The 21,602-nt window shown below is 52.7% G+C and overlaps 2 protein-coding genes across 12 annotated transcripts in view; both read right to left on the bottom strand.

Moving 5' to 3' along the window:
- The window catches only part of zbtb16b (zinc finger and BTB domain containing 16b), a 24,365-nt gene extending 9,878 nt beyond the window's left edge, over positions 1 to 14,487 (bottom strand). Inside the window, 4 exon segments of the mRNA XM_060076162.1 lie at positions 3,615 to 3,701; positions 8,006 to 8,103; positions 10,833 to 12,158; positions 13,665 to 14,487. Of these exon segments, the coding sequence (XP_059932145.1) occupies positions 3,615 to 3,701; positions 8,006 to 8,103; positions 10,833 to 12,046 (1,399 nt within the window). The 5' untranslated portion in view covers positions 12,047 to 12,158; positions 13,665 to 14,487.
- An 864-nt stretch (positions 14,488 to 15,351) lies between these two features.
- The window catches only part of ncam1b (neural cell adhesion molecule 1b), an 81,271-nt gene continuing 75,020 nt past the window's right edge, over positions 15,352 to 21,602 (bottom strand). For 6 of the 11 annotated variants that reach the window (XM_060076148.1, XM_060076150.1, XM_060076152.1 and 3 more), the window contains 4 exons: positions 21,211 to 21,412; positions 20,336 to 20,452; positions 18,267 to 19,385; positions 15,352 to 16,821 (listed from right to left, as the gene is read on the bottom strand). In XM_060076148.1, the coding sequence (XP_059932131.1) occupies positions 16,710 to 16,821; positions 18,267 to 19,385; positions 20,336 to 20,452; positions 21,211 to 21,412 (1,550 nt within the window). In that variant the 3' untranslated portion in view covers positions 15,352 to 16,709. Of the gene's footprint in view, positions 16,822 to 18,248; positions 19,386 to 20,335; positions 20,453 to 21,210; positions 21,413 to 21,602 lie in introns of all 11 variants that reach the window. The other 5 variants (XM_060076149.1, XM_060076154.1, XM_060076157.1 and 2 more) reach the window with 3 other exon arrangements.

The following is a 21,602-nucleotide window of genomic DNA, read 5'->3' as shown; positions in this document are numbered from 1 at the left end:
ACAGAACAGGACAACAGAGGTCCTCATAAGACAGTAGGAGACAGTAGAGACCACCAGGGAGAATACAGTTCTCCCCGTACGGAACGCGGTTCTATTCAACATGTGCGTAAGAGACGACGTAGATGTAATGAGAAACAGTGAGGCCGTGGACGACAGGACCGGATCCTAATGCCGGTCTTACGGGGTGCAGGACAGTGTGTGTGTGTGGAGCCAGGGGGGGTTGTTGTCACTAATATAAACCCTGAGAGAGAAGAGAGGGAAGCGCTCTGCCGCTGCTCTGAGCAAACACACAAACAAACAGCCACCCCCCCCCCTCCGGACCCTCCCCCACTCCTCCACTTGTGGCTGTAGCCCCGATGGTCCCGAGGCCTGCCTTCTAACGCACACACTGTCCGTTTCTAACGCATTAGATGATGGAACAACAGTTCTGGAGGCACCAGGTTTGTCAATTAAATCCCGGCGATCGTGCTTCCACGAAGGCTGGGCCGAGGTTGCGTCCTCAGAAAGCAAGCGGCGCTGGTTTTATAAGGGCCGGTTCACAGACTGCATCTATTCTTTCAACGCTTGTATTTATTTATTTTTCGGAGAGCAGACAAGTAGGTCGCGCCAGAGACACCGTGACGGAGCCGGAGAGCGGAGGGGTAAACAGCAGCACATGATCTTGTTTTCATGTCGGGTCCTGGCAACCCCCACCCCCGCTACACTCGCACCCCCCCCCCCCCCCCCCCATCCACCCACCGAATACCAACTGAGCTCCTCTTGCCCCCCTCGGTCGAGCTACCCCCCCCCCCCCCCCCACCAAACCCTCTCTTTGATCCGCTGCTCCGCAAGCTCCCTGGGCCGTTCACCCCTGACATATCAAAATGGCTAAAGAGGCAATCGCTGTAAGCCTCTCGCCTCCCCCTCCCCCCCCGCCTCCCCCATCCCTTACCCCCCCCTCCCCCCCCCCCCCCCCCCCCCCCTCCCCCCTCCCCCCCCCCCCTCCACACCAACACACACATACACACACAACCGACGCAGATAACCACTGCCAAAATTCCAGGAGAAAAGGTCTTTCTCTCCCTCTCTCTCTCTCTCTCTCTCTCTCTCTCTCTCTCTCTCTCTCTCTCTCTCTCTCTCTCTCTCTCTCTCTCTCTCTCTCTCTCTCTCTCTAAAATAGTGTTCCCCCCCCTCCATCCCTCCCCACCACGGGGAGGTGGACCGTAGCCCTGGTGCAGCTGCTGCTGCTGGGTCTGACAAGTGTTAATCTGCCAAGAGGAAATTCATTTGGCTCACTGGTTATGCCTCATGGCAACACAATGCCCCACGCTTTACTATGGAGGGTTTAAAGATAGACCCTGCTCTCATACGCGTCCTGTGTCCTGTGTCCCTGCGTCTCCATTGGGAGAGCAACGGGAGTCACGCCGGCCGTTACAGTATTATGTTGTTTTTTCTATCTGGTTTTATGGAGGGGTTTCACACTGAAGCCCTTTCAGGGGCCCTTTAAAGTCCTGTGGTCAGGGGCCGCTCGCACGATTGATTACATAACGCGTGTCACATGGGGAGGCTTCAGACTTCTCCTGCCCTACACTAAAAATACGCCTGCAAAAGAAATCAAATATAAAATGTCCGGTGCGTCCCACATATAACCCCTGACGTATGACAGGGTTATGCGGCCGGGGACCGTGATGTCCTGCCGTAACCCTCCCGCCGCCCGCGTCCCGGGCTCGGAAACGGAGCCGTTGACTGTTTACAAAGCGAGGACGCGGCGAGGGTGCGGGACCGTGGGCAGCGCTGACACCCCTGGATGTCTGCGGACATCAAGTATTCATGGTGTGTGTGCCAGCCGGAGTTACAGTTACATGCCCGCTGTTCCCGGGAGGCTTATCACCTTTCTCTGACAGTAGGAGGCAAGGTGTAGCGACAGACACCGCCAAGGACATGACGGCCCTGCTCCGGGCAGAGCTTGGCGGGCGTCTGGTCGCACCGCTGTGTGCTTTACGTTTAGATTTACATTGAGGGCATCAAGGGCGTTTAGTAGATGCTTTTATCCAAAGCGACTGACAACCATTAATGCACACTTTCACACGCCCATGGCAGAGTCAGAGTCACTAGGAGGAGCCGGGGATCGAACTAGGCAGCCAGCTCGTCGGGAGCAGCTAGGGTGAGGCGTCCTTGCTCAGGGACACTCAGCTAGGAGGAGCCGGGGATCGAACTAGCAACCTTATGGTTACAAGTCTGCCCGCTCTACTCCCTGAGCTAAGCCAACCCCAGTGTGCCGGAGCCGCCCTGCAAAGCTGCTGCACTCTAGTGTTATTAGGAGGAGAGGCTCACTCAGTCTCTCGCTCTCTTACCGTTACTAATATGAAGGGAGAGAGGAGATGGACTTTATGAAGCCCAGAAGGGGTGTTCAATTATGTTTACGTATACTTGAAGCGTACTTTAAATATTGCTTATTTTATAGGTCACTTTGAAGCCATGTCGGCCAAATGGAGTCAGTCAGACACAAGCAGTGGAGTTCAGCTTGGTTCTTTATATCAATTGAAATCCTCGGTTGTTGCTTTCTATCGAGTATAAAAAACTGGTTTACATTTCTCTCCTTTATTGAATTCCCACAGGTACAGAGACACATCTCTGTGCGTACGCCCTTTGAGTCCACAATCCCTAAAGGTCGAAAAACTCCTGAAATCCCTAACCCTTCTTGACACTTTCCCCCCACGGAACCGGTTCACTTCCTGTTGCTCAATCATCGTAGCCGTGCTAGCCGCGGCGGCTAAGCGCTGAGTCACTGGGAGAAGGTCAGGCCGATACATCTGTCAGCTGGCGGGGTCCAGCGAGCGGGGAGTTGCCACCCAGTAACTCCTGATGCTGCCTGGAGGTATTAGCGGGTGACACCCGAGAGGGGCCCACCTCCACAGCTTGGCTGCTAAATGATCGAATATCATCACAGGAATAGATAAAGATAGCTCCCATAGAGTCACCATGACCAGCAGCTTTGGTGCCCTGCTCGGACGGATTACCCAACCAGTCACACACGACGTAAACACAACAAGCCTGTGTGTGTGTGTATGTGCGGGCTTGGTGGTGTGGCCGGTGTGTGTTTATGTTTTTGCGCGTTTGTTCGCATTGCCCGGAGTGCTCGCATGTGTGTGTACCATGTGTGTGTGTGCGTCGGTGTTTGTTATTATCAGCATATATATATCTGTGTTTGTGTGTGTGTGTGTGTGTGTGTGTGTGTGTGTGTGTGTGTGTCTGTATGTGTGTTTGTGTGTGTGTGTGTGTGTGTGCATACATATATGTGTGTGTGTGTGTGTGTTTGTGTGTGTTTGCATGCATACATATCGGTGTGTGTGTCTGTGTGTGCATGCATACATATACATATGTGTGTCTGTGTCTGTGTGTGTGTGTGTGTGTGTGTGTGTGTGTGTGTGTGTGTGTGTGTGTGTGTGTGTGTGTGTGTGTGTGTGTGTGTGTGTGTGTGTGCATGCATACAGGTGTGTGTGTGTGTGTCGGTATGTGCAGGCATACCAACGGGTATGTATGTGCAGGCCTAGATCCATGTGTGTGTGTGTGTGTGTGTGTGTGTGTGTGTGTGTGTGTGTGTGTGTGTGTGTGTGTGTGTGTGAGCAGCTCACCTGTGTGTGTCTGCCGGTGGGCTTCAAGGGCCTCCTCGGAGGAGAAGGTGGCTCCGCACTGATCACACACCAGCGCCTCGGCGGGGGCTGCGGGAGCACACACACATTTCCTCATCACCGGCTCCTCATTCATCCCCAGGACACATATTTGCAGTTGTCACACGAGCCCATTAGCGGGCATTGTCACCGGGGCCGTCCGTCAGAGCGGGCCCCCGCCAGACTCCATTAGGGGGGGGACCTTGAGCGAGACAGGAGAACGGAGGAGGGAAGCAGCTCCATTCACACGTCTCTAAACAGCTCTGCAAGTCAAACAAGTGCTTTCAGGTGTTGGACAAGAACCGCGCCCCAACACACACACACACACACACACACGCAGGTGGGGGAAACTAGCGTCTATACGCACACACACACACATCTCTCAGATATCCCCACCAAAACCCACACACACACACTCACACATATACTTTGCTACACACAAACACACACACACACAGTCCACAAACAAAATAACACACACACACACACACACACTCCACAAAACAACACACACACACACACGCACACACACACACACACACACGCACACACACACACACACACACACACCCACACACACACACACACACACACACACACCACACACACACAAACACAAACATACACACACACACCCCAAACACAAACAACACACACTCACACACAGCAGCGAGCGTCCGACAAGAAAGCCATTACAGAGGCTCCGCAGAGGGCGAAGCACCTGACATCGCCGCGGCGGTCGCTACGCTAACGCAGAGCTACAGCGCTACCGCTAGCAGGGCTGTTTTATTTACCGCCGTGGCCCCTGTTATCTGCCCCCGAACACTGAGCAGATTGTGTGCCTGAGAGGCCACAGAAGGACTGGGTGTTCTCTGTACAGCAGACGCCTCCCGCCCGCGGCGCATCCCTTTATCCACCAAAAACACTTTCCAGTCAGCCGCCCCGCGTTCACTCCCAAGCCCCGGAACTCCATCTCCCAAGACCCACCTTGAGAGGGGCCCTGTCTGCTCTCTGAGCCACGCATGGAAGGCTGTCGAGTGGGTGTGTGGTTTTTTATCAATTTGTGTTTGGTTGTTCCAAACCTGCCCTGATTGACAAGCAGGTATGGACGCAAAAGGGGGGTGGGGGAGCAGGAAAGGGGCACAACGACGCAAGCAGACGACCAGACAGAGACTGACTGGACACGCACGGCTACTCACACGTACAAGCACGAACACACACACACACACACACACACGCTAACACACAAATACTCACACTCACTTAGACGCAGGCATGAATGCACACAGGCATGTGTACGCGCGCACGCACGCACACATTCACGCACACGGTTACACACACACACACACGCGCACACACACACACAGCTGTTTGGATGTGGGTTGGCTCTTGCCGAGATGTAAATCGGTTGCAGATCCATACCGGCCCGGGGCTCATTCACTGATCTATTTTCTGCTCAGCTGGCTTTAAATGAAGTTAAAATGACTCATTAAAACACCCACAAGCTCTGGGAACTCTGGGCTGTGCAGCCTAAATGTGGTCCCTTTTCAAGTCGCGCTCTACCTCTTGCTACGACAATGCCACGGTTCCCACACGAACACAAAGGAGCCCATTTTCCTCAATTTCCAAAATAAAAAAACCCAAAAGACAACAACAACAAAAAAACCACACAGTCCCCATCGCGTAAGGAGAAAATAACCTAAAACAAAGGGCGCTTTTATTTTGGAATGGCTCCTTTTGTTTTCGGCGAGACCGAAAGTAGCCTACACTTATACTTAATAACGCCATGGCCACACTGCAGACGCACATGCTGTGTGACGTTGTTGTCCGTCACGGTGTTGTGTCGTCGAGTGTGTGCGCGCGTGCGCGTGTGTGTGTGTGTGTGTTTGTGTGTCGCATGTGTCGGCTGTTGTGTGCCGCGATGTGTTTTGTGAGATTGTGCGAGAAGGGAAGAGAAGCAGAGAGAACATAGTGCATTGTCTTTTGGTGTGTGTTTGCGTGTGCGTGTGCGCGTGTCGGTGTGTGTGTGCGTGCGGGTGCGTGTGCAGTCAAAGGCACGGAGTGTGCTCTCATCCATAAACCATCAAACTGTCTCCAGACGCGGCAGCAATCGTCCTCCATCAAAACACTTTGTCTGGCATACCAAAATAAGAGCCAGTGTGGAGCTGAATACCAAATCAGCCCATTAGAGCGATGTAGCACCAGCTCCTTAGCAACCGCCCCGATCTGAGGCTGCTTTACCGAGAAACACAGCGACTACAAAAAAAACAGAAAAAAAAACAAGATCCACATGTAGTATTATGGGATGGTGTGTGGCGGGGAAGAGGGGGAGAGAGGGGGGGAAGGGGAGGGAGGGAGGCTGGGTATACTTTTGTGTGTGAATGCGAATTCTCGCACATGAAAAAACATTTAAAAAAAGAGGAAAAAAGCCTGAAGGTGATTTTAGATGTCATTTCAAAAACGTGGCGCGGTGGGTGAGGGTAAGAGGGGGGGGGGGGGATAAAAGTGTTTTACGTCTGTCTGTGTCTGTGACCGAGAAAAAAAAGCGCGCACGACAAACGCTGGCTTGTGTTTCTCGAGTTACGACGTTCTCTCCGTCGGCGGCGGCGCCGTTGTCGGCGGAGCGGGAATCACAGCGGGGAAAGACAGTCGAGGGAAGCGGCTCAGGTGAGGTCCCTCTCCCCTCAGATCCCCCAGCCCCCTCTCCTCGGGAACCGTGTACCCCGCCACACAGAGCCCCTTCATCACTTCATCACCAGACAGGGAGACAGCCCCGCTGCCTGTATGCCTGTCTGTTTCCACCTCTGCCCGCCTGTCTCCCTGCCTGCACGTCTGTCTCAATGTCTGACGTGGTGTCTGTCCCACCGTTGTCTGCCTGTCTGTCTCAATGTCTTTCTGTCTGGCTTGATGTCTTCTGTCTGTGCCGGTCTATGCGTCTATCTGTCTGGCTACCGGTCTGCCTGTCTCACTGTCTCTCTGTCGGTCAGTCTGTCTCTCTTGTCTGTCTCTATGTTTGACTGTCAGGGTCTGTCTGACTTTCTGTGTGTCTATCTCACCGTCTGTCTGTCTATCAGTCTGTCTACCTGTCTCCCTGCCTGTTTGTCTCAGTGTATGTCTCAATATCTGTGTGCTTGTCTGCTTGACGCTCTGTTTGTGTATCTCGTCTCACCATCTGTCTGTCAATCGCACCTGGCAGTGTGTCTGTCCTCATACAGCCGACGTGGTGGTGAGTGGTGGTGGGGGTTTATCTTGTCTTCTGGTTTACTTTCATTTTCAGAGCCATGGCCCCCACCCCCTCTCCCCCCCCCATCTCTCCCCTTCTCTCCCCCCTCTCCCTCTCTCCGCCTCTTTCTCTATTTTGGATGAAGTAGCTGGGAGAGCAGTCAGGTCTGATTAAGTCTGCATTTGGGTACAGTGTGTTCCTGAGCACACATCTGCGAGAGAGAGAGAGAGAGAGAGAGAGAGAGAGAGAGAGAGAGAGAGAGAGAGAGAGAGAGAGGAGAGAGAGAGAGAGAGAGAGAGAGAGAGAGAGAGAGAGAGAGAGAGAGAGAGAGAGAGAGACAGACCTGCAGCCATACAGAGAGAGCAGGAGAGAAACACAGACAGACAGACAGAGCGAGAGAGAGGTGGGAGAGAGAGAGAGATAGAGAGAGAGAGAGAGAGAGAGAGAGAGAGAGAGAGAGAGCAGAGAGAGAGAGAGAGAGAGAGAGGGAGAGAGAGGGAGAGCGAGAGAGAGAGAGAGAGAGAGAGAGAGAGAGAGAGAGAGAGAGAGAGAGACATCACACACGCTTCGGAACACTGGCAGTACACCCAGGCCTGCCGGCGGACGCTGATGTCATCACTCAGAAGGGGCAGGGCTGGCGAGCCGCCACGTTCGCCGAAAAAAGAAAAGAGGGGGGGGGGGGGGGAACAAAAAAACAGGGGAACGACTCATCCGAGAGAGAGTCTCGACAGAGGGAGGGCGAGAGACAGAGAGAGACCGACAGACAGAGGGAGGGAGAGAGAGGACACAGGGAAACGAGAGATAAAGAGAGGCAGACTACAGTGTGTAGACCTAAGTAGTCCGAGCGAGAGAAAGGACTGCTGATGATTCACGTAATCGGACCAGATGACATTCTGCATTCTTTTCAGATCCTTTCTGGTGTGAGGGACGGGTGTACGTGACACACACACACACGCGCGCGCGCGCACACACACTCAGACACACACACCACACACACTCACACACACACAGACAGATATACAAACACACACACAACCACATACACTCACCCACGCACACACATCGTCGAGAGAATTCCCCTAAAACACCTGAACGGCGGTGTCGCGGGTGACGGCGTGGTGATATGCGTTACCTGTGTGAGACAGCATGTGCATCCTTAGCCGCACGCTGTCCTGGAAGTGCTTGCCACAGAACTCACAGCCGTGGCCCTTATCACTGCTGTGGAGCCGCCTGGAGAGGGGTGAGAGGGGGACAGGACACACGCATGAGGGTACAGTAGCGGCCTGCCGACAACAGAGTCAAATTAGGGTGACACTTTAGTGCTTTGGCCCCACTCGGAGGTCCTGGGAGTCAAAGCCATCGTCGTCACGTACGGAATAACAAGGTTTTAGTTCTGTGGGGTTTTGGCTCCAACTCATCCCGGCCCCCGACGGAGTCATCATTAGGAGCAAAGGGCCCTCGGAGTTGTGAATCATAACGCATGAATGCTGACAGGACACAGACAATGGGAGAGCTGGCTAATTCCGGAGTGCAGACATACACATGGCCTCCACCCGCAAGCAGTGCGGCGCTGGATGTGTGTGGGTGCGCGCACACGTGTGCACACACACACCCACACACACACGCACACAAACATGTGCGCACACACGCATCTGCACAAACAGAAACACTCACACACACACACACACGCAAACACATGTTTTACAAACCAAAAGGCGCGCACACGCACACACATACATTCACACGCATGCACACACACAAACACACCTACACAGATGCTCTCTCTCTCGCTATCTCTTTCCATAACTCCTATGAAATAGAGAGAGAGAGAGAGGGAAAAAAGAGTACGCCGGAGCTGCCGGCAGCAAACCCCATCATATCATATCAAACACATCCAAGCGTGCAAGGCATCTGGACGGTTATCCTTAAATCCCCCCTGAAACAGTACACAGAGAGTACTCGCTCCCTGACATGACTCTATGGGAAGCAACACTGCACAGTCAAAACAAGGGCTGCTACAATATCTATTAGCTCACATCAAATACAGTACACAGAATGCAAGGCCGTTCTTTATACGGCAAAGGGGAGGCAAGTGTTTCAGTCCAGGAAGCGAGAATAACACGAGGTCAAAAAACATTGAGGCATTCGGAATCCTTTTTGAAATTGACACAAAAAAGCTTTTTATAACTTTGTGAATTGTGATTTGTAACATAGCCAGTTATGTTTTGTCAGATATGAAACCGTGGCCGTTGTCCTATTTCTGCGCTGTAACTCCATCATTAAAAGACAACTAGATATGGAAGGTTGACACACAAATCCTCACAGCCCAGCTTGTTAAATTGCTAAATAATTTGCTACTAAGGCTGATTGAATCCAGCCGCAAGTTTACACTCCATCACGAGACAGAGGTTATTTTAACTTCTCCAACAACAGCATAGTCCGTCTCACTAATCACACAACAACGTAAACAACATCAACGACCACAAAATCTACAGCTGGACCCTCACCCCATCCTCGACATCTGCCTGTGTCCATGAATGAGCAATTAGCCTCACCGAATGTCCCCCTGGATGCAGTGTTTTCCGTGGCCGCTGTAGCCACTGCGCAGTGACACAGGGCCTCAAATGTCAGCGGCTTGCAGAGGCAGGGTGGAGGCAGGGTGGAGGGGAGGGAAGAAGGGGGAGACAGAGGCTGGACAGCTCCTCTATGGTTTAATCAGGGCCAGGCCCCGGCTCAGAGACCGGGACCTGGATCAGAGACCGGCACCTGGTTTATCTCTGGCTGGACCAGGATTCTCCTGGTTTCCTTAGCACTGGTATTTATTCTAAACCGGTTTAACCCACAGCAGCGGTCGCTGGAGTGTGTTGGCGTCACCGTGGAGATAGACGGCGGAGTATTGAGTGGAGACTAAATAACGAGATGAGATATTTAATGGGGTCCAGACACAGAACCGACTGTCTCTTTTCTGAGAGATAACGTTTGAATTCTTATTTAAAAAAATCTGATAAATCCGAAAAAGATATCTGAATCTGAATGAGGCAATATGAAAACACATACATAAATATCGAATGAAAACATTGTATTGAGATGAACCCTTTGAAAAATATGCATTAACAGTGATAATAGGGTATTTTTGACTGAAAAAACTCCCTTTATCATCCAAATAAAGGAGCACTTTTTAATTGAAAACAAAATAACATGCAGTATGTCCACAGAGATCGATGAAATATTGTACCCTGGTCGGCTGCTTGGCCCACCTCAGGTCTTATAAACCTGTTTGTGTTTGGTTGGTGTTCCTGGTAACGTAGAGACACATATTGCATTCATTCACTGTCTTTCCTAGCAGTGGAAGCACAACAACAGAGGATCTGACCCAGCTGGAACAAGCTAATGGTTAACAAATCAACCACTTATATTACACAGAGTTCTGTACACTCGGCCAGTTGTGCAAACCTCGAATGAACTCTTTAAAAATAAACCCATCTATTGACTATCCTCCTTTACTCAATTTGATATATTTTAAATCAATTATTTTATTGGTAAACTGTGTGTGAATATTCTATTGACATGGTGAGACGTAGGTTGGCGTGCGTGTGGGTGTACGTGTGTGTGCGTGTGCGTGTGTGCGTGTGTGGTGAAAGGCCTCTCGTGCACTCGATCAATAAATCAAAACCTTTATTTATTCAGAGAAAAGGCGCATCGAGGCGCGGCGTTCTCCTTTCTGAGGGTGTCCTGATTACGGCGGTACAGTTAAACACCCGACTCGTCCCGGACAGACAGACAGACAGACAGACAGACAGACCGACAGACCGACAGACCGACAGACCGACAGACCGACAGACAGACAGACAGACAGACAGACAGACGGACAGACCGACGGACAGACCGACAGACAGACAGACCGACAGACCGACCGACGGAGGGTCCGGTCTCAGACTGCGCCGCTCGCGGGGCCTTACCTGTGTTGCTCCAGCGCCTGTCGGCTGTGCAGCTGCAGCCCGCACTCGCCGCAGCACAGCTGTCCCTGGGCCGGCCCCTCGCGCGTCATCCCCGCCGCGAACTGGCCCAGCCGGCTCAGCAGCTCGCGGTGCAGCAGGCCCTGGTGCAGGAGCCCGCCGTAGGCCCGGGGGTCCATCTGCATGCCCAGCCCCGGGGCCACCGCCACGGACACGGGCCCCGGCCCCGCCTCGTGCCCGCCGGCCAGGCCGGAGTACAGCGAGGCCAGGTGCCGCTCGGCCGCCCCCGGGTACCCGTCCGGGGAGTGCCCTGCCTCGTCCTGCCCCGTGTGCAGCTCCCGGGCGCTGGTGATCACGCTTCCCCTCAGGGGGGTCCCGGGGCCCTCGTCCCTGGGGGGGTGGTCCGTCCCGCCGGGGTGGTCCACCTGCATGCTCTCCGACTTGATGGTCCGGGCTCCGGGGTCCATGAAGGGGTTCTGGATGGAGGTGGGGCTGGGCCCTCGGGGGCTCAGCGTCTCCATGCGGATCTCCTTCCCCGCGGGGTCGGCGCCGGGGCCCTCGTGCTGGGGGTCCGTCTCGGCCATGCCCCTCTCGGCCATGTGGTAGAGGGCCAGGTGGTGCAGCGCGGTGGGGGTGGTGCCCCCGCCCCGCCCGCCCTCCTGTATGGAATGCTTCTTGGACATCAGCACGTGCCTCCAGTGCCTCGCTCGGCTGCCCTGGTCGACTCCTCCGCCTCCTCCGCCGCCTCCGCCTCCTCCGCCGCCTCCGCCTCCTCCGCCTCCTCCGCCACCGAGCTCCGGCCCGAGGTGCTGGTTGATCCGGCCCCCCGCCGACTCCTCCTGGCTGTCCTCGGCCTGGATGGTCTCCAGCACCTTCAGGCACTGCTCCTCCAGGTACTCTATCTCCAGGATCTCGGCGGCGTACAGCAGGTCGTCCAGGTCCTCGGCGCTGGCCTGCATGGAGGCCGTGTAGGCGTACTCCAGGATCTGCTGGAAGGTCTTGGGCGACAGGAAGTCGAGGGCGTAGCGCAGGCTGCTGCGGTGGAACAGGATCTCAAACATCTTGCTGGTGCACGCCAGCACGGTGCGGTGCGCCGGGAACTCCTGGCCGTCCACCGTGATGATGACGTCGCACAGCGTGCCCGACAGCCGCATCTGGTTGGCGCGCTGCAGCAGGGCGCTGGGGTGGGTGGGGTTGTGCAGCTGAAGGACGCCCATGATTGGTCAGAGCCGAATGATCCACTCGCACCCTCGACGCCGTCGTCGTCGTCCACGCGCGCATCAGGCGCCGTCGATCTCGAACCGCGCGGCTACAGTCGCTTACTGAAGTCTGGAGGTGGAGGGGAAGGGGTGGAGGAGGTGGAGGGAGGGAGTTGGGGGTGACGGGGGGCGGGGGTGGAGGTGGTGGGGGAGGTGGACGGGGGTTGTTGTAAGGGAGGTGGAGAGTGGGAGGGGAGGTGGAGGTGGTAGGGGAGGGGAGGGGGATATGGGACAAAAACACATCCATCTGGTTGAGTCGTGATCAAGTTAATATTCAATGTCAAATCGGAATTGCTTCGTGTTAACTCACTTCCTATTTAAATTCATAAGTAAAAAAATACATTAAATTTAAATATAGTTGTTAAAGACATGCATGACTCCGATATGGTGAAACGCGCACTTGCATCACGAAGTGATTCTAAATGACGTGAATACACGAATAATAACGCAATCATCTCGAGCCAACGTTCCGCGGGGTCACCTTTATGTTAAAACGACTGCCAAATTAAAGTGGAAAAAATCTAAATTAATTATTCTAGCCTATAACATTTTGGATCACACAGTGCCTTGTCTCAACAGGTAGCGCACAATATAGATTTTCGAAATAATATCCTAATAATAATACAAATAACCGCGTTATTTACGGACGCATGACCTTAGAAGTACGACAACGCGTGCACGCTATAATAACGTTAAACCAGCCCAAATAAGTTCGAAAAGTAATCCACCTGCACAAGTCACGTTAAACGCCTGTACCCGATAGGCTACGTGCACCACGTAGTACCTTGGGACTCCATCCCAAGGTTATCCATTCAATGCAAAAAAAATAAAACCTAACAAATCGTGCATTTGCTCTTTCTTTGCAACCCAACGCCTGCATGTAACAAACGCGTGCAAACGTGATGTTTTCGGCCACTCACCCGTGATGCTGCCACGCTGCATCCTCTAGCAACTAGCAGCAACAGCAGAGCGCATCAGGTGCACTCAGACACACACACACACACACACACACACACACACACACACACACACACACACACACACACACACACACACACACACACACACACACACACACACACACACACACACACACACACACACACACACACACACACACACACACACACACACACACACACACACACACACACACACACATACACGTACACACACTCTGCCTCTAAACCGGCGGATCGTTACAGAGCGCACGTCTAGTGCCATTGTCTCTCATTGAGAGGACCAACTTATCTTATAAAGCCACCGTGGGAGGATTCCTCTACACGAAGACTAAGAAATAGCCTAGTAAAGTTTAAATCCTCCCGACAAGACGTTCGAAACTTATCCGAGTATTTTTAGGGAGGGGGCTTTTAATTTGAAACATCAACAGTCCTCGATGAAACCCGAGCCACAAAATGTGGATAATTAAGGTATTCCAAAAATAATCTAAATTTGTAAAAAGTACAGCCTCCTTGATCTTGATCGTAACGCCTGCATTAACACACCTTAAATAAATACACACACGTACATACGCCGGGCGGAGTGGGGTCGCCCCCTCTACACGACTTGCGCTTACCTCGATATCCCGACGTCCTCTTGTGATTATCCAGGCAACATGATGGTTAGGCATTTCACAGTGCCCGCTCCAAACTCACTCCTGCTCTGAGGGAGCGGATCATCATCACCCCAGCGACGTCACGCGTCTCCGCGTCTCCATCCCGCTGCAGAGAGAGACATCTACAGGACAGGCCGTGCAACCTGTTCCTACACATGGATTATCTTCGCCAACCCCCCCCCCCCCCCCCCCCCAATATATAAATCAAATAACATGCAAGCGAATTCACGGAGCAGGAAAAATTAAGGCTGATTATTTAACCGATAGACGGATCAATCTGAAATGAACTGTAACTGTTGATGTTTAACCCATTGTCATGACTCATTGTGTGTGAGTCAGGACAATGGGTTTGGGCTGGGTTGTCATTACATTTGAAAGTGTGTGTGTATGTGTGTCTGTGTGTTATTGTCAATAATACTGTGTCAACAATAATACTGTTGACACAGTATTATTGGCAGCACTTTGTGTGTTTAAACATGAGTCTGTGTCCGTTTGTTTTGCGGACAGGGACCTGGACAGAGTGATAAACAAACTAGGTTGGCCCTCAGTCAGGGCCGCTGCTCTCCAGGAAGATCCCAGCCAGAGATATCAGAGTACCCCCGTTACATAAATAGACCTGACCCAAAACCTTCACCTTACTGGACACACATCCAGGCCGGATCGTGTCATTTATTTACAAGATTGTTTTTTTTTGCCACTGGTTTTCTTTTTAACCAATCAAGAGACCTTTTTGCAGCGGAACCACTCCAGTGATCCAGTGGTGTGCGCCTGGCGCAAGCTCATGACATGGCACAAACAAAAACAACAGCAGACGACCGCCACCGTGTGGCGTATGATGCGTACTGAAGCATGGATTGTTTTAAGGAAATACAAACAAATAAAATACTCCCCATGGAAGAATAATAACAGACAAAAAAGGTGATTGAGAAACCATGTTTTATTTTCTTATAAGGGGTTAGCACTCACTTCTGAGTTCGACCCGATGGAAATAAAAGGAGGCCCTCAGACACGCGGCGACAGGGCGGTTCTCGTAAAGGGCTTCAGGCTGAGAGGCCTCACGACACGTCGACGTTTAACTACTGATATCAACATGCCACAGAACATTCCTTAATTCATCCACGATCATCACAGCCTACAGGTACGAGTGCCTTCTTAGAAAAGTCGCCAAGGAAACGTCAACGTGAACCGCCCCGCCTCCTGCGTGTCCGTGGGGCCGGAACTTCAGACACACATTGCTCCTTCGAGAGACATCGCTTTTTTTGTACAAAATAAAAAATAAAATAAATAAAAGTTCTTAAAAAAATAAAATAAATGACCACATTTTACAGAACACTAGAATAACAATTTCAGGGCAGGGAGGAATATGGCGTCATTCAGAACAAGCCCAAAGGTAAAACCTAGGAAATCATTGAGGGGCTGGTTTGACGCCCGCGGGGCCACACACACGTGCGCGTACCCTTGGTCCTTTGGAGTAAACATGTTATTAACTGATTGAATTCATGCCAAGACTCGCAACATCTTCACCTTCACTATAGCTCGCAATAGATAGTGCTGTGACTGGAGACGGAATAAACAGTTTTTAATACACTACATGTGTTATAAGGACTACATTAGTCAATATTCTGTACTTCTATAGATATACACTATGAAAAGAATAGGCTCACTCGGTCACGACGAAGCTATGTTAGATAATTTTTATATTTCATATTTTTTTTTTACAGAAACTGATGACGAGACAATCTATCGATACACAGTCACAGAGCACAAGCTTGCAGGCAGGGGAATGGAAATTAAATCTTCCTAGTTTACAAAAAACAATGGTTTTAAAATAGTTGAGGAATTACAGAGTTTAGGCATTTGGTCTGTTTGGTGTGAAGGGAATAAGGGTGTGTTGATATTGTCACCGTGGGGGGTCGTTTCTGGGGTCCAGGGTTAGGAAAGCGTTTTTCTGGAGTCTGGAATATATCGCAAACTTTTCTTTGAGGACAATCAATATTGACGCGTCATCATTTGGAGAACATTGTGTGTGTTCTATGTACAGTGACAGTGGCAGCCATTTTGATAGAAGTAAACATGGGTAGAGAAACTGTGTTAAAGCAGGTGTTCCAGTGAGAGTTAGGAGGGAGTGATATCGGACAACAGGCAGAAGATATGAGACACCCTTTGGGAGCTGTAGGGGTCGATTATAGCCAATTCTTTATTCACATGTTCCTGTTCTGGTTTGCTACTAGTGTGGTTTGAGCAGTCAGGGGTTTTTCATTGGCCAGAACAAACTGGTTATTATTTCAAAAGGATAAACCTGGCAAAAGAAAAAACAATACAAAACACTTTGCAGGTCCCACATGCAAAAACCAAAGAGTTGAACGAGAATAGCCTCGAACATTATTTAATTATATTAAGTTGCAGATTTGAAAAACATGAAAGCAATACAAAATAATTTCTATATAATTCATATTTTCTTGTATATGTTCTTATAGATATGCCAGACGAAAAATCCACTCATATGTGTGGTCGGCACTTGAAGTGCGATACAGATGAAAAGTTTAACTCACCGTTTGCACCACACCACAATGACCAACCGAGTAATCTCTTAAGTGTCCCGTCGGGATAAATAAAACAATAAAAAAATAAAATAAATCTCTTGTGACATGTAGATAAAAGCGATCCCTCCCACCCGCCCAGCAGCGACCGAACCAAAGATTAAAGAAGATAGAGCGGAATGGCCCTGTAGCTCTTGCACAGAACTACCAAGTGAAAGTGTGGAGTGAACGCATAAGCAGTTTAAGGGCACTGGAATAAAAAGGAAAGGAAATCTCCTGCAGCGTTATTCCTTCTGTCGGACTCCCCGATGCAGACATACATTATTCTTTATTTTTTTGGGGAGAGAGGCGGGGGTTGGGGGTTGAGGCGGGGGTTGGGGGTTGGGGGTTGAGGCGGGGGTTGGGGGCTGGGGATTGGGGTGGGGGGGGGGGGATTGGGATGACGTTGCGTCCCTGGGTCGTCGCATCATGCTTTACTGCTGCTGACGTTGGTCGCTATGAGGCTGTCGTGTTGGCCGGTGATCTCCGTTAACGCGCCGGCCGCCCCCGGCCTGCGCTTCCCCTCGGAGAGCCGCTTCCTGGAACGGGAGACACATGGACCACAGCAACACGTTAGCTAAGTCCGCCCGGTGTGGGCCGCAGCCACACCCCCCCAGCCCCTGACCTGCCGTGGAGCCACGCAACAGTGGGAGCCGACTGGTTTAGCTTCACATTCTCAGCCTTCACCACGTTAGCACATGAGGGAGGGGGAGGAGTTATCGTTTATGTTTACTTATATATATATATGTATATTTATTAACATCTGGGGTGTGGGCGGAGAAAGTGTGTGGAGGTAAACCCAAGCACGGTCGTCACTCAAAGACACTACGGAATGGCCGTGGCGATTGATGCTGATGTCACAACATCATCGTCATCGTGACATCGTGGTGTCATCTCGATGACATCATGGTGACATCTTAGATGATATCATTGTGACATCATCATCGACATCATCATCGTGACATCATCATGGTTAAATCTCGATGACATTGTGACCTCATCATCGACATCATCATGGTGTCATCTCAATGACATCATCATGACATCATCATCGTGACTTCATCATGGTGTCATCTCCATGACCTCATCGTCACATCATCATGACATCATCATCGTGACATCTTGGTGACATCTCGACATCATCGTGACAGCATCATGACATCATCATCGACATTGTCATGGTGTCATCTCGATGACATCGTCGTGACATCATCATCGTGACATCTTGATGACCTCATCGTGACATCTCGACATCATCGTGACATCATCATCGTGACATCAACATCGTGACATCATCGACGACATCAACGTCACCGATGACATCATCGATGACATCATCGTCATTAGCCGGCGCCTGTGTCACGGCGAGGCATAGATCTCCCCGGTGCGGCGGGGGAGAGACCCTCCATCACCCCCCTCCCCTCTGCGCCGCGGAGCCTGGGAAACAGGTCTCCGCTATACCCAACCTCCTTTCATCTTCTCTCAGCAAAGCCCTGGAGTTAGCCCCGGGATTGAGCCGCCGTGTCTGGTGAGCCGCACACGCTTTGAACCGGTTGCCTGGCGTCGACGCACGCACACACACACACACACACACACACACACACACACACACACACACACACACACACACACACACTCACACACTCACACACGCACACACACACAGAACAGGTTGTGCTGCAGAGCGAGCGAGAGGGAGCCATCGCCGCGGTCATCAGCCGTGCACACGCACAACGCCATTCAGTCAAAGCCGCCGGCGGTCATGTGACTCGATGCATATTCGACGTCATCATCATCGTCGACGTCATCATAATAATAAAAATCACAGCAATCTTTTTTTTTCTTTTCAATGATGGTTGTGGTGGCGATGGCACGATGCGGTGGTCAACGAATGGGCAAACACAAACACAGACTGACACACACACACATGGAAACACACACACACCCAAACACAGACAGAGATAACCTCTAGAGGGCGCCATACTGGTCGTTGGCAGGAAGCGCGGCCTTATTCAGAGTCTCTGACGGGCGGGCTCCGTCTCCGTTGGCCAGGTGGGACAGGGAGGAGGAGGGAGGGCTGTCCAGGCTAATGAGGTCTGGAGGGGGCAGGGTGGGGGCATCCCCCCCGCCGTTGGGCAGCTCTGTGAGCCAGACCGGAGCGGCGGGGCGCGGTCCCGGCGGGGCGGGGCTCAGCAGGTCTAAGGCCGGCCCCAGGTGGTTGTGGAGGGGCGGGTCCTGGGCGGGGAGGGCGGAGGACGCCGCGGGGGTGGGGTTGAGGAAGCCCCCGCTCTGGGGGAGGGCTTCGAAGGCAGTGGGGGCGTCTTGGAGGGCGGGGCCACCACCGGCCGGCTTATCCCCGGCCGGGGATCCCCTTCTGGGGGCGTCGTCTTCGCCGCGGGGTCGTCCCGGGTTACCGGGTTCAGAGGTCATCGCTGGGACGGAGGAGGCGGCGTGGACCGGGGCCTGGGTTTCCACGGCTACGGGGGTGGCGGGCTGGGAGCGGGGCCCCGGGGGGCCGGGCGCCTGCCTCCGGGCGTCCAGGCTGGGGGAGGCGGTGGCCAGCGAGGACACGGGGAGGCCTCCCTTAGCATGCAGCGCAGCGAGCTTGGGAGAGTTCCTGCGCTTGGGCGGGATGGGCGTGGCCGGTTTGGGGGAGCCGCTGGGGTCGGGTGTACGAGCGGGAGGCGGAGGCGGGGAGGTGGGGCTGGCCTCCTTCTTCTTCTCCTCCTCCTCCACCACCACCACCTCCACCTCCTTCACCTCCTCCTCGCCCACCTCCACCACCTCCTGCTCCTCCTCCGGGCGGGGGGGCTCGCCGGCTCTCTGCTCTATCAACGGGACCATTTTGGCGGCGACGGCGCTGTTGGACAGGAGCTGCGGGGGGGTGAGGGGGGCCGTGTGGGACTCGGGGGTGGGGGCCGGGGCGCGCACGGGCGTGGGCGAGGGGTCGTTGGCCGGGGTGGACAGGCTACAGGTGAGGGTGGTGGTCTCGCTAGAGGGGCTGTCCAGGGCGGGGTCATAGGTGGCGGTGGCGGTGTCAGAGTTGGCGGCTACGGAGGAGGAGAGGCTGTCCAGGGCCAGGGCGGCCATGCAGGCGGCCAGCCTGAGAGAAGCGGGGAGAGAGAGAGCAGAGACACACAGACTAGACACCAGGGCGACCGAGACACGAGAGGGGAGAGGGGAGGGGGGTGTGGCTCAGGGGCATGCAAAGGGTTAAGTTGGGGGCGGGGCCGGGTTTGAATAGATAGAGACAACGACACACACAAACATCAAACAGAACACAAAGAAACACACGAGCAGCCCGAAAAAACGGACGGAGAAGGCTACTGAGAAAAGAAAAAAACGTAGTAAAATTAATGAAAGGAGAACGAGGATTCATGCTGTGAGTGGACATCGAACGAGGCACACAGCCCATACACACACCCCTCACACGCAGGACACAAAGCCGGGGCGACCCAAAAGCAGCAGCAGCAAGTGGTTTGGGGCGGTCCGCGGACGACCTCCGAGGCACAAACCCACTTGTGGGGGGTTGAACAGTACCAGTCCCGTTCTCCTCCTAAAGTTCCTAGCGCTTTTCCTGCAGCACCCATATGGATTGCGGCGGCTAGCTAGCTAGCAGGGGGTGGGGGGGGGGGGGGAGGGCTTGCTAAACGGAAACAAAAAAAGCCCTCTTTTCTTTTCAAGCCTTGAACTGGTATTGCTTCAACCTCGGTACGATGAGGAAATCAAAGTCCGGAAGCGCTGAGAGCAAACACGTAGAAGACGGCGATAATTCATCCCGAGGGAGATAAAAAGGAAAACATTACCTTGACACAAATCAACGGAAAAAAGGGCCTTTTATATTGGACTCCACGGAAGAATCAACATGGCGCCCGCGTGAAAGGTCAGAATTTATAGATTGCGTAACACAATGGAAATTGCTCAAATACCATTACTATCAAACAACACCAGGAGCGATTCTTCAAAAGTGGAGTGCAATACAGCAGCAGCGATAAAACACAAACAAAACCAAACAGTTCCACCACCGTTGTATGGCGAGACCTCGATACTCACTCGGGCTCTGTGAGGGGCGTGGTCTCGTTGGGTTCCGTGGGGCCCCCGGCGTTGTGATTGGCTGTGCACTCATCCTCCGTTCTCACCTCCACTATAGGCTCCTTCGACTCGTCCTTTCTGTAAACAACGACAGCGTTGCGACGTGTGATGTGTGTGTGTCCCGTTCTGCACATCGTCAGCCTCATTCCATCTACAAACCGCCCCAAAACTGTCAACCATCGAGGCCTCCGTCAGTGCGTTACCAGGGATGCATTGTGGGGCATGTATTGGATTCCTAGCCTGAAGTAACTTAAACGTGTCTATCTGTTCGTGTTCCTCTTTAGTTTATCCGTTAGTTGGCCTTGCACTTTTTAAGTTCCGTGGCAAGGTCGTCCTGTCTCCCAGACGAAAGGTACTGGTTTTGATCCCCCAATATCCAAGAGGCCCTCACACCCATGCCCCCCTACTTGATGACATGTATCTGAACTCACTGCACAAGTCGCTTTGACTCAACATTTATACAGACCCAACAGTCTTAATATGTACCTGTCTCTCCAAAACCTACAACTCTGAGTGACCTTGGTACCGGCACAAAACATTTTTGGCAGAAATAAAAATAAAATGCAATGTAAGAAAAATGCATATGCGTTCTATTTTGCAATGTCAACATTAAAAGGGTGGCGTGGCAACCACTGTTCATTTTCTCGACTTTCTATTGTCTGGGTTTCAGAATTTAAAGTTGCTCAGGTTGAATATGTTTTTAATAGTTAGCTTTCAATTTTCTGAGTACCCCCTGCAGTACTCCAATTTACCTCTAGGGGTACGCGTACCGCCATTTGAGAACCACTGTCCTAAACGAGCGGTAGACCAGTAGCACCCAGCGGGCGGACACTCACATGAAGGCGGCCGTCCCCTCCTCGAGGTTCTGGCCCTTGGTTCCGGTGCCGGGCTTGCCGCACAGGCACATGATCAGGCCGCACTTGTTGACGAAGAAGCAGGTGATGTCGACGGCCAGCAGCAGCAGCACGAAGACCCCCACCAGGATGCCGGCAATCACCCCCATGGGCAGGTTCATCAGGGAGTCGTCGCTCACGTCTGCTGGGGAGTCGAGACAAAGCCGCGGTGACATGACCTCCAGCGTTAGGGTTGGGGGTCTCTACAGAGGGTCAGGGAGGGGTCTGTGGATCTCTGTTATGATCTACTGGAGGGTGTGGCTACGTCTAGTGACGGTGGGTCAAGATGGATTTAACTCACCTGCGGAGAACACTGTAGCTGTCAATGTGTTTTA

Source organism: Gadus macrocephalus, chromosome 16, assembly GCF_031168955.1.
Source record: "Gadus macrocephalus chromosome 16, ASM3116895v1".
Taxonomy (NCBI): domain Eukaryota; kingdom Metazoa; phylum Chordata; class Actinopteri; order Gadiformes; family Gadidae; genus Gadus; species Gadus macrocephalus.
Note: the sequence above shows the minus strand (reverse complement) of the source record. Positions and strands in the feature narration are given on the sequence as shown.